Genomic DNA, 16,628 nt, shown 5'->3' with positions numbered 1-16,628 from the left:
ATCTTCTATACCATACCTGCCATAAATATCATGATACAATACCATAAAAACAGTATACCATAAATACGATACTGGTATATTTATCTATAATAGTAATAAATAAAATATCTGTATGGTTCACTTTTTACCAACTTTTTCAACACTTAAATAGCAGTAATATTAGTATTAATACAGCAAGATATTAATGAAACTACATGGAGCCATCATAGCATTGATCAATGATTATACACTATGAGGCCGTTAGTCTCTGACCAGAGGATACAGAGTTCATCAGGAAGAGCAGCTGTAGAGTTACAGAACTTTACAGACTGACCTTAAACATTTCACTTCTGGCATCTTTTTTTATTTTTATTTTTAAAGCCGAAAATTCCGCCACTTAACGCCCCTCGCTGTGAGCGCTGCGCTGCGCGTGCAAACAGCTCGACACGGAGCAGCGCGGCTCTGATCGCTCTTTTAATGAAGTATTGAGACTAAAAATATGCTAAATCACATCGCTCTGAACGTACGGGTACTTTGTTAGCATCGCTCCACCGTGCAGCGCGACAGCAGCAGAAGTAGCGTCTAACATTCAAGCTTACCTAAACCACCAAACGCTGAAGACATCTTGACGCTGATTGGCCGAGACGCGACACGTCCCATCAAAGATGTTTTTTTGCGAAGAGCAACACTTCACACTTTCTCCGCGTCCCACTCCAATCTCATAAACGCCGGCCGGCCAATTGACCCCCCCCTATCCCAAAACAAAAACTCTTCGGATCTACACGATTCACGTAAGTCACCTATTTTGGTTTCAAAACGGCGAATTTCGCCGAAAGGTGAGGGATTCTCATGCCTGGGGGTCACAGTGGGGGTCACAGTGGGGGTCGCAGTGGGGTCACAGTGGGGTCACAATAGGGTCACAGTGGGGGTCACAGTGGGGTAACAGTGGGGGTCACAGTGGGGGTCACAGTGGGGTCACAGTGGGGGTCACGCTGCATCAATCACTCCACAGTAATGACATTGCACACCATCCTGAAATCAGAAAACCTCTCCGATATGAAATCCCTCTGAAGCTGTGGTTCTTGTTGTTCCTTCAACTTAAGTAGCGTTGGGTACCTCTGGAGGCGGGACCAGAGTTCCCTCATGAGCAGTGACTCCTGAAGAGGAGGGGCTCTGGAAGGAGCTTCATCACATGTGGAAGAGGAGCCCTGAGACGATGATGTCATCGGGGCTGTCTCAGACATCATGATGTCCAGCGGCTGTGAAGGCTTCGCTCTAGAGGACAGAACATCTGTATCTGGGCGGCTTTAGCTCAGTGGGGTAAGAGGGCCGTCCTGCAACCGCAGGGTTGTGGGTTCGATCCCCGCTCTCCCCATTAGTTGCAAGTCGAAGTGTCCTTGAGCAAGGCACTGAACCCCCAGTTGCTTCCCGGGCGCTTCACCGCAGCCCACTGCTCCTTAATAATTTTAAGGATGGGTTAAATGCAGAGAACTAATTTCCCCTTGGGGATTAATAAAAGTGTATATTCTATTCTATTCTAAAGAATATATATTATAGTTTAGCATAGCTTAGTATTGTTTGCATATAGATTATGTGTAAGATGGAAAACACTGAATGGAAGTTAAAATCTCCAGCGGAGCACTCTGGTGTCTGAGCTGATCTAAAGAAAGATAACAGTGACACCTAAGGAATTTTGATGTAAACCCCCCTCTGCACTGCACTCATCCAAGAAGATGACTAGAGAAAGAGCTCATTGTATTCATTGTTTAGAAAGAGCAATCACAGTCCTTACCTCGTCGGGAGGATAGATAACAAGGGTCCAGATGGGGCCATTATTCTCCTTTTAGACACTTTAAGCCCACACTGTCCCTCCTCACTTTCCCCCCCTTCACCTATCCCCCTCACACGCTCACACACTCACACATGGGAAGAAGCCCCCGGTGTGTGGACGGCCTTCGGAGAAGACCCAGGCCCCATTCCTGAAGAGATAAGGCCCCGAAGGGAGTCTTCTTACAAGAGAGGGGCTATTAAATCAACTATCTCCCCTTCCCACACTTCTTTTCACAACATGTGCTCTCATTGGCGGCCCACGAAGAACCAATGAATGAGCGACAGAAGAGAGACACGAAGAAGAGACACGAAGAAGAGAGAAACGAAGAAGAGAGAAACGAAGAAGAGACACGAAGAAGAAAGACACGAAGAAGAGACATGAAGAGAGACACGAAGAAGAAAGACACGAAGAAGACACGAAGAAGAGAGACACGAAGAAGAAAGACACGAAGAAGAGAGACACGAAGAAGAGAGACACGAAGAAGAAAGACACGAAGAGACACGAAGAAGAGACACGAAGAAGAAAGACACGAAGAGAGACACGAAGAAGGAAGACACGAAGAAGAGAGACACGAAGAAGAGAGACACGAAGAAGAAAGACACGAAGAAGAGAGACACGAAGAAGAGACACGAAGAAGAAAGACACGAAGAAGAGAGACACGAAGAAGAGACACGAAGAAGACACGAAGAAGAGAGACACAAAGAAGAAAGACACGAAGAAGAGACACGAAGAAGAAAGACACGAAGAAGAGAGACACGAAGAAGAGAGACACGAAGAAGAAATACACGAAGAAGAGACAATAAGAAGAGACGAAGAAGAAAGACACGAAGAAGAAAGACACGAAGAAGAGACACGAAGAAGAAAGACACGAAGAAGAGAGACACGAAGAAGAGAGACACGAAGAAGAGACACGAAGAAGAAAGACACGAAGAGAGACACGAAGAAGAGAGACACGAAAAAGAGACACGAAGAAGGAAGACACGAAGAAGAGAGACACGAAAAAGAGACACGAAGAAGGAAGACACGAAGAAGAGAGACACGAAGAAGAAAGACACGAATAAGAGACACGAAGAAGAAAGACACGAAGAAAGACACAAATAAGAGAGACACGAAGAAGAGACACGAAGAAGAGACACGAAGAAGAAAGACACTAAGAAGAAAGACACGAAGAGAGACACGAAGAAGAGAGACACGAAGAAGAAAGACACAAAGAAGAAAGACAGTAATAAACAAACTCATCAGCATGTACACACAGTATATGTAGCCTCCTATTAATTCAATATGTAGTCTCTCCTCTCTGCGCCGAGCGATCGCATCTTCATTGTAACGAGGAGGGAAACAAAGCGTGTGAAACACGCTGGGTTCATGAGAAACGAATGTGGAGACACAAGAGAGACAACATGGCTGCATGCTCCTGAGGAGCAGGGGCGCCATCGCTGGATGAAAGGAACCGGCATGTTCACCACAGTCCTTCTACTCGTTAGCTTAGCGCTACGACTACTCGTGAGCTTAGCGCTACGACTACCCGTTAGCTTTGCGCTACGACTCATGGCGCCTCGTGTTGTTGGTTTGTTTTTACTCAGGAACCAAAAAATATCACAGCTGCAAAACACAATAAGTTAAGCATTGTGAAACAGGAATATGAAGATAACAATAATACGAGTGTGACTGAGTCCGTTTCAGGGTTCATTCCACAGCAGACTGCAGGGCTTCATATTATGGGATGGCATGTGTTAAACACAATGAGCTCCATTCAGTAACGTTCCACATGGTGTGATGTGAGAGGAACAATGCAGCCCAACGTACTGGACTGAAGGATGCTCAGCAGAAGGACTCACAGACATCGTTCCTCATGCTGGTAGAAACACTCCACGCTGCCTCTAAACAGCCCCTCTGGACTCACAGCTGATCCGTCACGCAGCTCAAGTGAGGATGAGAGTCTGTTTGCTGAACTTCATGTGAGTCATCTCTGGTGAACGCTGTTGTTAGGCTGCACACGGCTGCAGGAGGAGCTTCAAACACACAGCAGCTCCCCGAGTGGCGACCGGGAGATCCATCGCCACTGATGAAGCAACGGCATTCTGCCTCCACTGTGGGGTTAGCACAGACATGGGCAAACTACGGCCCGCGGGCCACATCCGGCCCGTTAGGCTTTTTAATCCGGCCCGCCGAACTTGTCCAAATCGCAATTTTGTTTACTTCCGGTGTGCGTTGGCGCGGAAAGAACTCGTCACACGAAACCCTTCACCGTGATTTGTCAATCCGTTTGTCTGTCAACATTTTTCGAAAAATACAACCAATGAGCACTCAGTAAATCACAAAGGACCCGCCCACCACACAGGTGAACAGCCGCAGTGATTTTGCCGAGCAGCGCGGAGCCTGGAGCAGCTGCAGAGCCACGAGGAGGAACACGCAGCCAGAAGAGGGCCACTTGGACCGGGTAAGAGTCTTTACTACACGTTACGTGTCACGGTGTCCGTCCCGGTGTCCGTAACTTGTGCGCGGTGCTGACTAGTCTTGTATTTTACAGAGAGGATTCACCAGCGCCTGCAGCGCAGCCTGCAGCTCCGCCTGCCCGGCCAGCAGAGGTCTCGTGACACGATGACATGATGTTATTATAGTGAAGCCATATTGTAAATAGTCTGTCAATAGTTGTGTTCTGTTTTCTATTTCTCAACATGTATATAATGTAGAATTATTTTTATTTTATGTACAATACATATTTATAAAAATAAAAAAAATCTAATGGTCATGTTTTATTTGCACACACCCCATGAAACTTTATCTGCAATATGAAGTAATTTCTCAGTCCCATCTTTACCATTTTGGTGAATGTGTGACAGACCACATCATTTTTACTCAAAACGGTCATACAAAATGTGGTTTTCTTTATTTAATTCAATTCAGTTTATTTGTGGAGCCCAATTTCACAAATTACAAATTGGTTTTGGAGTGCTTTACAATCTGTACATATAGATATCCCTGACCTTTGACATCACATCGGATCAGGAAAAACTCAAAAATAACCCTTCAGGGGGAAAAAGGGAAGAACCCTCAAGGAGAGAACAGAGGAGGATCCCTCTCCAGGATGGACAGGTGCAAGTACATGTATCTAGCATTGTATTCAGATATTTCACTGCTTTTGTGAACCTATGACCTTTGGTAAACCAATTTCAAACACCAAAACAGTTTGTCTACATGAGTAAAGGTGTGTTTTCAGAAGAGATATGAAGAATTTTTAAAAATCGAACTTCAATTGTCAGCTTTAGGGTCATATTTTCTCGAGTAAAGCGCTGTTAGTCTGTTTGTGACGGGTTCATACACATGCTGACCAGATGACGCCGCACATCGCCCTCAATTTAAAGACCCCTTTCTAGTTTCTGCTGCAGGCAGGATATTTAATACAGTCTATCTCTCAGGACAATCTGTCTATTATTTTGCGGGGTTTAAAACAATTAGAAATTATTGAGTTTGAGTATTTCGTTGGGTAATACTTTGTTTTGAATGTTGAAAGTGATTCCATTGATCTCTTTCCAGTAAATGTTGATTACTTTAACTTTGCACCTTAAATTGAAATGTATAAAAAACAGACGCAATCTCCAGGTTTAATAAATTACATTGCGTGTCCAAATGCTCCTGGCCCGGCCCCTCTGTCACATTTTAGAACCGAATGTGGCCCGCGAGTCAAAAAGTTTGCCCACCCCTGGGTTAGCATGATGTACGAGACCAGAGGCCGGAGCAGAGGCCGGATCAGAGACAGAACAGAGGCCGGAACAGAGACCGGATCAGAGGCCGGATCAGAGACAAAACAGAGACAGATCAGAGGCCGGATCAGAGACAGAACAGAGGCCGGAACAGAGACAGAACAGAGAGAACAGAGGCCGGATCAGAGACCGGAACAGAGACGGAACAGAGGCCGGAACAGAGACCGGATCAGAGGCCGGAACAGAGACAGAACAGAGGCCGGAACAGAGGCCGGATCAGAGACAGAACAGAGGCCGGAAAAGAGACCGGATCAGAGGCCGGAACAGAGACAGAACAGATACAGAACAGAGGCAGAACAGAGACAGAACAGAGGCAGAACAGATACAGAACAGAGGCAGAACAGTGGCAGAACAGAGGCAGAACAGAGACAGAACAGAGACAGAACAGAGGCAGAACAGAGACAGAACAGAGGCAGAACAGAGACAGAACAGATACAGAACAGAGGCAGAACAGATACAGAACCGAGGCAGAACAGAGGCAGAACAGAGGCCGGTTCCCACAGACTGCCAGTAACAATGAAATATGACGTTTTACTTCTGGGAATTGAACTTAGTCTCTCGGTATCTGCTGTTGATGAACTTCATCGGCTGAGGATGAAAGTGTTCTGCACACAGAGTCAAAGTCAAAAGTCAAAGTCAAAGTCAGTTTTATTTGTCAATTTTCCATATGTGCAAACATACAGAAGATCGAAATTGCGTTTCTCTTCTGTCCAACATAAAGTGAATTGTGCAACATATAGACAACATAGAGTGCAAAAATAGTAAAAAACATGTGAACATATAGACAACATAAAGTGCATAGACAACATAAAGTGCAAAAATAGTAAGAAACATGTAAACATATAGACAACATAAATTGTGCTAGCAGCATTCAGACATGCGAGTCTGAAAGAGGACGGAGTGGGAGGATGGGGAGAGAGTTCAGCTTCCTGACCGCCTGGTGGATGAAGCTGTTGGACAGCCTGGCGGTGTGAGTATCTCCTCCCAGAGGGCAGGAGGCTGAAGAGACCGTGTGAGGGGTGGCAGGGGTCACTCACAATCGAGGTCGCTTTGCGGGTGAGGCGGGTGTTGTATATGTCCTGCAGGGATGGGAGGGGGGGGAGTGAGGCACCCATGATCCTTCCAGCTGCCTTCACTATGCGCTGCAGGGCGTTCCTGCTGTGGTCTGTGCAGCTTCCGCCCCACACAGTGATGCAGTTGGTCAGGATGCTCTCCATGGTGCCGCGGTAGAAGGTGCACATGATGGATGGGGGGCCCCCTGCTTTCCTCAGTTTCCGGAGGAAGTAGAGGCGCCTCTGTGCTTTCTTTGCCAGCGATGTAGTGTTGGCTGTCCACGAGAGGTCCTCACTGATTTCCACCCCAGGAATTTGGTGCTGCTGACCTGCTCAATGTCCGCACCGTTGATGGTCAGTGGTGGGTGATGGGTGTGGCCTTTCCGGAAGTCAACAACGATCTCTTTGGTCTTGCTGTTGTTGAGCAGGAGGTTGTTGGCTCCGCACCACGTGGTCAGAAGGTTGACCTCCCTCCTGTAGAGGGTCTCGTCATCCTTGGTGATGAGACCTATCAATGTTGTGTCGTCTGCAAACTTGACCATGTGATTGGTGCTGTAGCTGGTTTTGCAGTCGTGAGTCAGCAAGGTGAAGAGCAGGGGACTGAGCACACAGCCCTGAGGGGCCCCTGTGCTGAGTGTGATGCTGCTCGAGGTGTTGTTGCCGACACGTACTGCTTGTGGCCTCTCACTCAGGAAGTCCAGCAGCCAGTTACACAGCGAGGTGTTGAGCCCCAGCTGGTCAAGTTTGCAGATTAGTTGTTGTGGGATGATTGTGTTGAATGCTGAGCTAAAGTCTATGAACAGCATTCTTACATAGGAGTCTTTTTGTCCAGGTGGGTGAGGGCTGGGTGGAGAGCAGAGCAGATTGCATCCTCCGTGGACCGTTTGGCCCGGTATGCAAACTGGAAAGGGTCCAGAGTGGGGGGGAGAATGGATTTGATATGCGACATTACTAGTCGTTCAAAGCACTTCATGATTATGGGGTCAGTGCCACTGGACGATAGTCGTTGAAGCAGGACGGAGTGGATTTCTTTGGCACAGGTATGATGGTGGTTACCTTGAAGCATGATGGAACAACAGCTTGTCTCAGAGAAGTATTAAAGACATCCGTGAAGACGTCCTTAAGCTCCTCTGCAGTCCTTCAGCACACGACCAGAGATGTTGTCTGGACCTGTTGCCTTGTGGGTGTTGATGGACGAGAGAGTCCTCTTCACGCTGGCAGCAGACAGGCACAGAACCTGATCGTGGGGAGGGGGCGGAGTCTTGTGTGGACGAGTGCTGTTCTGTGCTTCAAACCGGGCAAAGAAGCTGTTGAGGTTGTTTAGCAGAGAGATGTTGCTGTCGCAGTTCTGTGGCGTGGGTTTATAGTCTGTGATGGTCTGAATGCCCCGCCACAGGCTGCGTGTGTCTCTGCTGTCTTTAAAGTGCCGGGTTATCTTTTTTGCTTTCCTGATGCCGTGGGACAGGTTGGCTCTCGCTGTTTTCAGGTCCGTTTCGTCCCCAGCTCTGAAGACCCTATTTCTAGTCCTCAGCAGGCGATGGACTTCCCCTGTTAGCCACGGCTTCTGGTTAGCCCGAGTGGTGATGGTCTTTACATGGGTCACATCATCAATGCACTTGCTAATGTAAGAAGTAACAGTGTCTGTGTACTCCCCAATGTCTGTGTGGTCGTTGTATGTGGCTGCCTGTTTAAACATTCCCCAGTCTGTTGAGTCAAAGCAGTCTTGGAGAGCGCAGGAGGCCCCTCTGGCCACACCGTACCTGCTTCAGAACCGGTCTGGAGGCTTTCACTCTGGGTCTGTATGCTGGCATTAGCATGACGGTGATGTGGTCAGAGAGACCTATGTGGGGGAGGGGGGAGGCCTTGTACGCTCCTTTGTGGGTTGTGTAGACCAGATCCAAAATGTTGTCTCCTCTTGTAGGGAAATCAACATGCTGGTGTAGTTTGGGAAGGACAGTCTTAAGGTTTGCATGGTTGAAATCTCCAGCAACGATGGTGAAGCCGTCTGGGTGAGCCGTCTGTTGTTCGCTGATGGCCTGATACAGTTCACAAAGTGCCGCATTTCTGTCACTGTTGTTGGAGGTCGGGGGGATGTAAACAGCGACTAGCAGAATCGCCGTGAATTCCCTCGGCAGATAAAAAGGACGGCACCTTACGATCATAAACTCCGCCAGTGGTGAGCAGTGTCTACATACCACGGCAGCGTCCCGGCACCATGCGTCCCGGATGTAAACACATACCCCGCCCCGAGTTTTCCCTCCATCAGCGAGGGCTCTGTCCGCTCGGTAGCATGTTAGCTGCTCCAGTCTCACAGCAGAGTCGGGGATGTTGTCGTTTAGCCATGTTTCCGTGAAGATAAGCACACAGCAGTTCCTCACGTCTCGCTGCTCCGTCTGCAGCAGTCTAATGTGGTCCATTTTATTGTCCAAGGATCGCACATTAGCCATGATAATGGATGGTATGGCTGGACGAGTTGGCCTAGCTGCTAGCCTAGCTCGGGTTCCTCCGCGTTTACCCCTCTTCTGCTTCCTCTCACAACGCTTGCGGCGCCTCCTTTCTGGGGGAGGAGTGGCAGTCGAGTCCGGTGTGGTCGGTGTGGTCGCAGGCCGGCGAAGTAATCCGTGCTCCGCGAGTGTTTCCGCTTGTTCAGCGTCCAGAGTGCCGTGTAGTTTGGTCCTGCCGATGGTTAACAGAACCTGGCGACTATATTTGGGTTCCGACGTAGACAGACGAGGCGAAGACGAACAATTTTTGGACGAACTTTTGCACAAACATTTAGAAACAGAACAAAACACCAAATGGTCAGGACAGAGAGGGGCCGCTGCGTCCGTGCGCGCCGCCATCTTACAGAATATGAGTTCTGCAGAGATGAGGATTCACACCGGAGTCTGGCTCTGTGAGCCGGCGCCTCAACGCAAGGACGATGCAGACGGTGCTAACGGGGGGGGGGGGGGGGGCTTTGCTTCTGCAATGACGGAGTTGGGCTGAAACTGTCAAATGAAAGCTGTAACATGCACTAAAGACATGGAAAGAAAGCCAGGAGAAGGTGGAGTTCCTCATACCTTCACATTGTTCATTGAAAGGTAAACCTGGGACTGATCCGGTCTGGACATCAAGTCACTTCATTTGTAGAGCCCATTTTCACCAATTACAAATGTGCTAAATCCAGATTCAATTCAATTCAATTCAGTTTATTTGTATAGCCCAATTTCACAAATTACAAATTTGTCTCGGAGTGCTTTACAATCTGTACACATAGACATCCCTGCCCCAAAACCTCACATCGGACCAGGAAAAACTCCCAAATAACCCTTCAGGGGGGAAAAAAAGGGAAGAAACCTGCAGGAGAGCAACAGAGGAGGATCCCTCTCCTAGGATGGACAGATGCAATAGATGTAATGTGTACAGAAGGACAGATTTAGAGTTAAAATACATTCAATGAATATGACAGAGTGTATGAATAGTTCATAGTAGGCATATTCCACGATGGAGACCTCCACGATCCATCAGGCAGATGGCGGTGGGGAGGAGGAGGGGAGTCTCAACAGGACAGTGGCGTAGTCATGAGCAGGAATTCCGACCCAGACGATCCATCAGGCAGATAGGATCTATGCCGTCTCATAGGGTCCGATGACCCCATGAGGCGTGAAGTCAAAAGGACTTCGGGAGAAAGCAGAGTTAGTAACGTGTGATTGAGAGATGAAAATTCATCCTTAAGGAGAGAAAAAGAGGAGATAGGTACTCAGTGCATCCTAAAACGTCCCCGGCAGCTATAAGCCTATAGCAGCATATCAAGGGGCTGGACCAGGGCAAACCTGATTCAGCCCTAACTATAAGCTCTGTCAAAGAGGAAGGTCTTAAGTCTACTCTTAAACGAGGTGACTGTGTCTGCCTCCCGGACTGAAATTGGAAGCTGGTTCCATAAAAGAGGAGCTTGATAACTAAAGGCTCTGGCTCCCATTCTACTTTTTAAGACTCTAGGAACTACAAGTAGTCCCGCATTTAGTGAGCGTAGCTCTCTAGTGGGGCAATATGGTACGACAAGCTCCTTAAGATATGATGGAGCATCACCAATCAAGGCTTTGTAGGTTAAGAGAAGAATTTTAAAAGTGATTCTTGATTTTACTTTATTTTAGATCAACTTTCTAACACATGGTGAGTGTTTGAGGAGCACCTTGTGTTCCTGTAGTCGTCGTCATGGAGCTCACAGAGGAACATCATTTATTACCCATGGAGACAGAAACTGAAGGCTCAGGTAGCATGAGGGGGCATGAAGACGAGGAACAAGAGAGATCAAAGGCTTCACACAGCGAGGACAACCAATCAGGAGCCACTCAGCCACACGACCAGGAAGAGGCTGATCAAACAACCATCACACTGAGGGAGATGAGAAGGACTGATGAGCATCAGACATGATGCACGCCACGTCTAGCTCCACGAGCACCCTGAGCACGCCACGTCTAGCTCCACCAGCACCCTGAGCACGCCACGTCTACCTCCAGGAGCACCCTGAGCACGCCACGTCTAGCTCCACCAGCACCCTGAGCACGCCACGTCTACCTCCAGGAGCACCCTGAGCACGCCACGTCTACCTCCACCAGCACCCTGAGCACGCCACGTCTACCTCCACCAGCACCCTGAGCACGCCACGTCTAGCTCCACCAGCACCCTGAGCACGCCACGTCTACCTCCAGGAGCACCCTGAGCACGCCACGTCTACCTCCACCAGCACCCTGAGCACGCCACGTCTACCTCCACCAGCACCCTGAGCACGCCACGTCTACCTCCACCAGCACCCTGAGCACGCCACGTCTACCTCCACCAGCACCCTGAGCACGCCACGTCTAGCTCCACCAGCACCCTGAGCACGCCACGTCTAGCTCCACCAGCACCCTGAGCACGCCACGTCTACCTCCAGGAGCACCCTGAGCACGCCACGTCTACCTCCACCAGCACCCTGAGCACGCCACGTCTACCTCCACGAGCACCCTGAGCACGCCACGTCTACCTCCACCAGCACCCTGAGCACGCCACATCTACCTCCACGAGCACCCTGAGCACGCCACGTCTACCTCCACGAGCACCCTGAGCACGCCACGTCTAGCTCCACGAGCACCCTGAGCACGCCACGTCTACCTCCACCAGCACCCTGAGCACGCCACGTCTACCTCCACGAGCACCCTGAGCACGCCACGTCTACCTCCACCAGCACCCTGAGCACGCCACGTCTACCTCCACGAGCACCCTGAGCACGCCACGTCTACCTCCACCAGCACCCTGAGCACGCCACGTCTACTTCCACGAGCACCCTGAGCACGCCACGTCTACCTCCACGAGCACCCTGAGCACGCCACGTCTACCTCCAGGGGCACCCTGAGCACGCCACGTCTACCTCCACCAGCACCCTGAGCACGCCACGTCTACCTCCACGAGCACCCTGAGCACGCCACGTCTACCTCCACGAGCACCCTAAGCACGCCACGTCTAGCTCCACCAGCACCCTGAGCACGCCACGTCTACCTCCACCAGCACCCTGAGCACGCCACGTCTACCTCCACCAGCACCCAAGCACGCCACGTCTAGCTCCACCAGCACCCTGAGCACGCCACGTCTACCTCCACCAGCACCCTGAGCACGCCACGTCTACCTCCACCAGCACCCTAAGCACGCCACGTCTACCTCCACCAGCACCCTGAGCACGCCACGTCTACCTCCACCAGCACCCTAAGCACGCCACGTCTACCTCCACCAGCACCCTGAGCACGCCACGTCTACCTCCACCAGCACCCTGAGCACGCCACGTCTACCTCCACCAGCACCCTGAGCACGCCACGTCTAGCTCCACCAGCACCCTGAGCACGCCACGTCTACCTCCACCAGCACCCTGAGCACGCCACGTCTACCTCCACGAGCACCCTGAGCACGCCACGTCTACCTCCACCAGCACCCTGAGCACGCCACGTCTAGCTCCACCAGCACCCTGAGCACGCCACGTCTACCTCCACCAGCACCCTGAGCACGCCACGTCTACCTCCACCAGCACCCTGAGCACGCCACGTCTACCTCCAGGAGCACCCTGAGCACGCCACGTCTACCTCCACCAGCACCCTGAGCACGCCATGTCTAGCTCCACGAGCACCCTGAGCACGCCACGTCTAGCTCCACGAGTAGGAGTACGCTACGTTGTGTTTGAATGAATCCTTAAACCCCCAAAGAGGCAAAGACACAACGCTCCACACACCCTGTCAACAGTCCTCCTCCTGTTCCTGGAGCTTCCTCCAGGTTGATGACTGTGGTCTTGTGTTAGTGCAGTACCGCTCTGAGCCACACGGGGAGCATGTTCACGGAGCAGGAGGACCGGCTCCCTACAGCCTGCTGGTTCCACTGAACCCACAAGCTGCTCATCAAGAAACATTCAGCAACACACACACACACACAGACACACACAGACACACACTCACACACACACACACAGACACACACACATACACATAGACACATACACACACAGACACAGACACACACACACACAGACACACACACACACACATACACACACACACACACTCTCTGCGTAAAGCCTGGAGGCCGCAGCAGCAGCTCGAGGTGGAGGCCTCTCTAACGGAGCGGCAACATCAGGGATTAAAACACATGAATCACTGAACTCAGAACAAAATCAATGTTCATGAATCAAGTGTCTGGTTCTCCTCCTCCGTCTCAGAGAGGAGCAGGAGGAGCAGACCCAGCCCCGAGGAGCCTCCTCATCCGGCTTAGAGTCGGGCTAATCATTGATTGTTTAATTGTGCATGATTTCCACATTAAGACGGTTAGACTTATTCATTTCACCCGGAGCGAATAAGCACAACAAAGTAAGAAATAACACAAATGCTTCACTTCACGATTACATCACGTCGCTAATGAAGCTGCAACTGAGGAGATGAGGGGAGGAGTCTCCTCTGAGGAGGGAGGAGCTTCAATGAGAACGTCCTCTTAGAGACATTCACCAGTTATCAGCTTCTCCCTGACCCGCCATCTGCCTCTGACCCTTGCCTCACCTCCTTTCCTCGTGACCTTTGGGACATGCAGCTCAGACGGTTCTAACATGTTGAGAGGAAGTGGAGCTCTGGCTGCTGCTGCCGTGTTGACAGGATCATAGAAGCTGGAACGCAGTAAACGAGAGCAGAAAGTGCCGAGTCAGGATTCAGAAACTCTTCAACGACACTTTAACATTCAGCTCGTTTCCCCTCGTCTGGCCGCCGCCTCGTGTCTCAACGGTCCAACAGTCTGAATGTCAAACATGTGACGTCATCATGTCAAATCTGGAACAAGATGTGGTAAAAATCAGGAGCTGAAAACTTCTGATAAATGTGAATATGAGATTATTCTAGAAGACTGAGGGGAAACTGTTCGTGAAAACTGCAGAAACTGTGATTTGATTTATAGAAACTCCAAACCTCTGCAATGTGTGATTAACTGTGGGTTGTAAAAAAAGGTCTGAGATTGCAAATGTGTACATTTCCTGGAGGGACGGTTTCAATTTCACAGCAGCCAGAGAGCTCTGGTGTGTAGGCCCCGCCCACTGTGCAGAGCTCTGGTGTGTAGGCCCCGCCCACTGTGCAGAGCTCTGGTGTGTAGGCCCCGCCCACTGTGCAGAGCTCTGGTGTGTAGGCCCCGCCCACTGTGCAGAGCTCTGGTGTGTAGGCCCCGCCCACTGTGCAGAGCTCTGGTGTGTAGGCCCCGCCCACTGTGCAGAGCTCTGGTGTGTAGGCCCCGCCCACTGTGCAGAGCTCTGGTGTGTAGGCCCCGCCCACTGTGCAGAGCTCTGGTGTGTAGGCCCCGCCCACTGTGCAGAGCTCTGGTGTGTAGGCCCCGCCCACTGTGCAGCCGCTGTGGCACTGGTGAGGTTAACCCTCCAACGGCTCATGACACACACACACACACGTGTCCTCTGGCTCTGCTCACACGCGTGTGCTGGTACTCGTCACACGCTCTATTTCTGTTGGTCATACATGACTTCACACCACGGAGAGGCAGGAAGAGAGGAAGAGGAGAAGAGGAAGAGGAGAAGAGGAAGTGATGGACAACAAGACGGGGGTCAGACTGAAATATGGAATAATAATGGTATCTGCCTGTGTGCGTGTGTATGTGTGTGTGTGAGTGTGTGTGAGCGTGTGCGTGTGTGCGTGTGCGTGTGCTGTGTGTGTGTGTGAGTGTGTGTGTGTGTGTGTGCGTGTGTGCGTGTGAGTGTGTGTGTGAGTGTGTGTGTGTGAGTGTGTGTGTGACTCAGGTCTGGACAGGAAGGCCAGTATGGAGTGCATAGAGCTCCATAATCCTCAGACCCTCATCTGTTACCACGGTCACACTGAGGCCATGCACCTGGTCCCCTGGGCCAGAGCCAATCAGGCCCACCCTCCCCCTCCCCCCTCAGCCAATCAGGGCTATCCTCTGCAGGTGAGGAGGAGGTGTCTGTGTGACCCGAGGCTCAGCAGGAGGCCCCTGGAGGCCCCGGTCCCCGAGGCTCAGCAGGAGGCCCCTGGAGGCCCCCGGTCCCCAAGGCTCAGCAGGAGGCACCTGGAGGCCCCGGTCCCCGAGGCTCAGCAGGAGGCCCCTGGAGGCCCCGGTCCCCGAGGCTCAGCAGGAGGCCCCCGGTCCCCAAGGCTCAGCAGGAGGCACCTGGAGGCCCCGGTCCCCGAGGCTCAGCAGGAGGCACCTGGAGGCCCCGGTCCCCGAGGCTCAGCAGGAGGCCCCTGGAGGCCCCGGTCCCCGATGCTCAGCAGGAGGCCCCTGGAGGCCCCCGGTCCCTGAATCCTCTCTGCTCACCTGCCCAGGCTTCTGTGCTCGGCTCGCTCACCGAGCCGGTAATGCATCACTCCTCCGATCGATCGATTGATCGGCCTGTCCGAGCGGCCGTTACTAAATCAGCTCCTGATGACTCAGCACCAATCACAGAGCAGCACACAAGGACAGGGACTGACATCCACCTGTCACCTGAGCCTCATTCATCACCCGCCAGCACCCTGTGGGTGTGTGTGTGTGTGTGTGTGTGTGTTGATGTCTGTGTGTTGATGTGTGTGTGTTGATGTGTGTGTGTGTGTGTTGATGTGTGTGTGTTGATGTGTGTGTGTGTGTGTGTGTTGATGTGTGTGTGTTGATGTGTGTGTGTGTGTGTGTGTTGATGTGTGTGTGTTGATGTGTGTGTGTGTGTGTTGATGTCTGTGTGTGTGTGTTGATGTGTGTGTGTTGATGTGTGTGTGTGTGTTGATGTCTGTGTGTTGATGTCTGTGTGTGTGTGTTGATGTGTGTGTGTCTGTCTGTGTGTGTGTGTCTGTGTGTGTCTGTGTGTGTCTGTCTGTCTGTGTGTGTGTGTGTTCTCAACAATAAGCCCCACCCCCAGCTGGTGAGCATTGGACCAATAGGAGCTCTGCTGGTGTTGTTTGGAGCGTCGCCTGTTGCTCTGTGTCACGGCTCTGCAGAGCGCAGTGATCCATCACCCGGCCAGACTCATTGTTCACTCAGTTAAACCTGCAGAGCGGCGTGCAGACGTCTGCATCACCACGAGCGTGAAGCCTCTCGTTTCCATGACAACGGAGACCTGAAGGTACCGACAGCCAGAGGACCTGAAGCATGAAGACGTCACAGAGCGTCAGCAGCTGCTCCCGCCTGCTCTCGGGTCTCAGGACAAAGAGGAGTGACCCGGGCCGAACCGGGCCGGCTTCCTCCAGCAGAACCAGAACGCAGGAAGCAGGAAGCAGGAAGTACTCACGTTGTTCATGTACTCGCTCAGCAGGTCCTGCAGCGCCTGCCGCACGGCGTTGCACTCGGCCACGATGCGCTCGCGGCGGTCGTCGCGCGTGCAGGACGAGTCGGCCATCAGGGCGGCGCCGCTGATGATGCTCTCCAGGCGCTCCTCCAGGGAGGGCCGGAACCGGGCCTCGCTGAAGGTCAGCGGGTCGAGGACGATCTTGTTCTGGAGGGCGAGGAGACGACAAGGTCAGACACCTG

The 16,628-nt window shown here is 51.6% G+C and overlaps 1 protein-coding gene across 2 annotated transcripts in view; it reads right to left on the bottom strand.

The window, feature by feature from the left end:
- Window positions 1-16,587, bottom strand: part of ctnna2 (catenin (cadherin-associated protein), alpha 2) — a 161,490-nt gene extending 144,903 nt beyond the window's left edge. Inside the window, exons 1-2 of one of the 2 annotated variants that reach the window (XM_056410225.1) lie at window positions 16,390-16,464; window positions 13,682-13,785 (exon numbers count right to left, since the gene is read on the bottom strand). In XM_056410225.1, coding sequence (XP_056266200.1) covers window positions 13,682-13,708 — 27 coding nt within the window. In that variant the 5' untranslated portion in view covers window positions 13,709-13,785; window positions 16,390-16,464. Of the gene's footprint in view, window positions 1-13,681; window positions 13,786-16,389 lie in introns of both variants that reach the window. The other variant, XM_056410226.1, reaches the window with a different exon arrangement.
- Between the last annotated feature and the right edge of the window lie 41 nt (window positions 16,588-16,628).

Source organism: Pseudoliparis swirei, chromosome 24 (genome assembly GCF_029220125.1).
Source record: "Pseudoliparis swirei isolate HS2019 ecotype Mariana Trench chromosome 24, NWPU_hadal_v1, whole genome shotgun sequence".
NCBI classification, from domain to species: Eukaryota; Metazoa; Chordata; class Actinopteri; order Perciformes; family Liparidae; genus Pseudoliparis; species Pseudoliparis swirei.
Note: the sequence above shows the minus strand (reverse complement) of the source record. Positions and strands in the feature narration are given on the sequence as shown.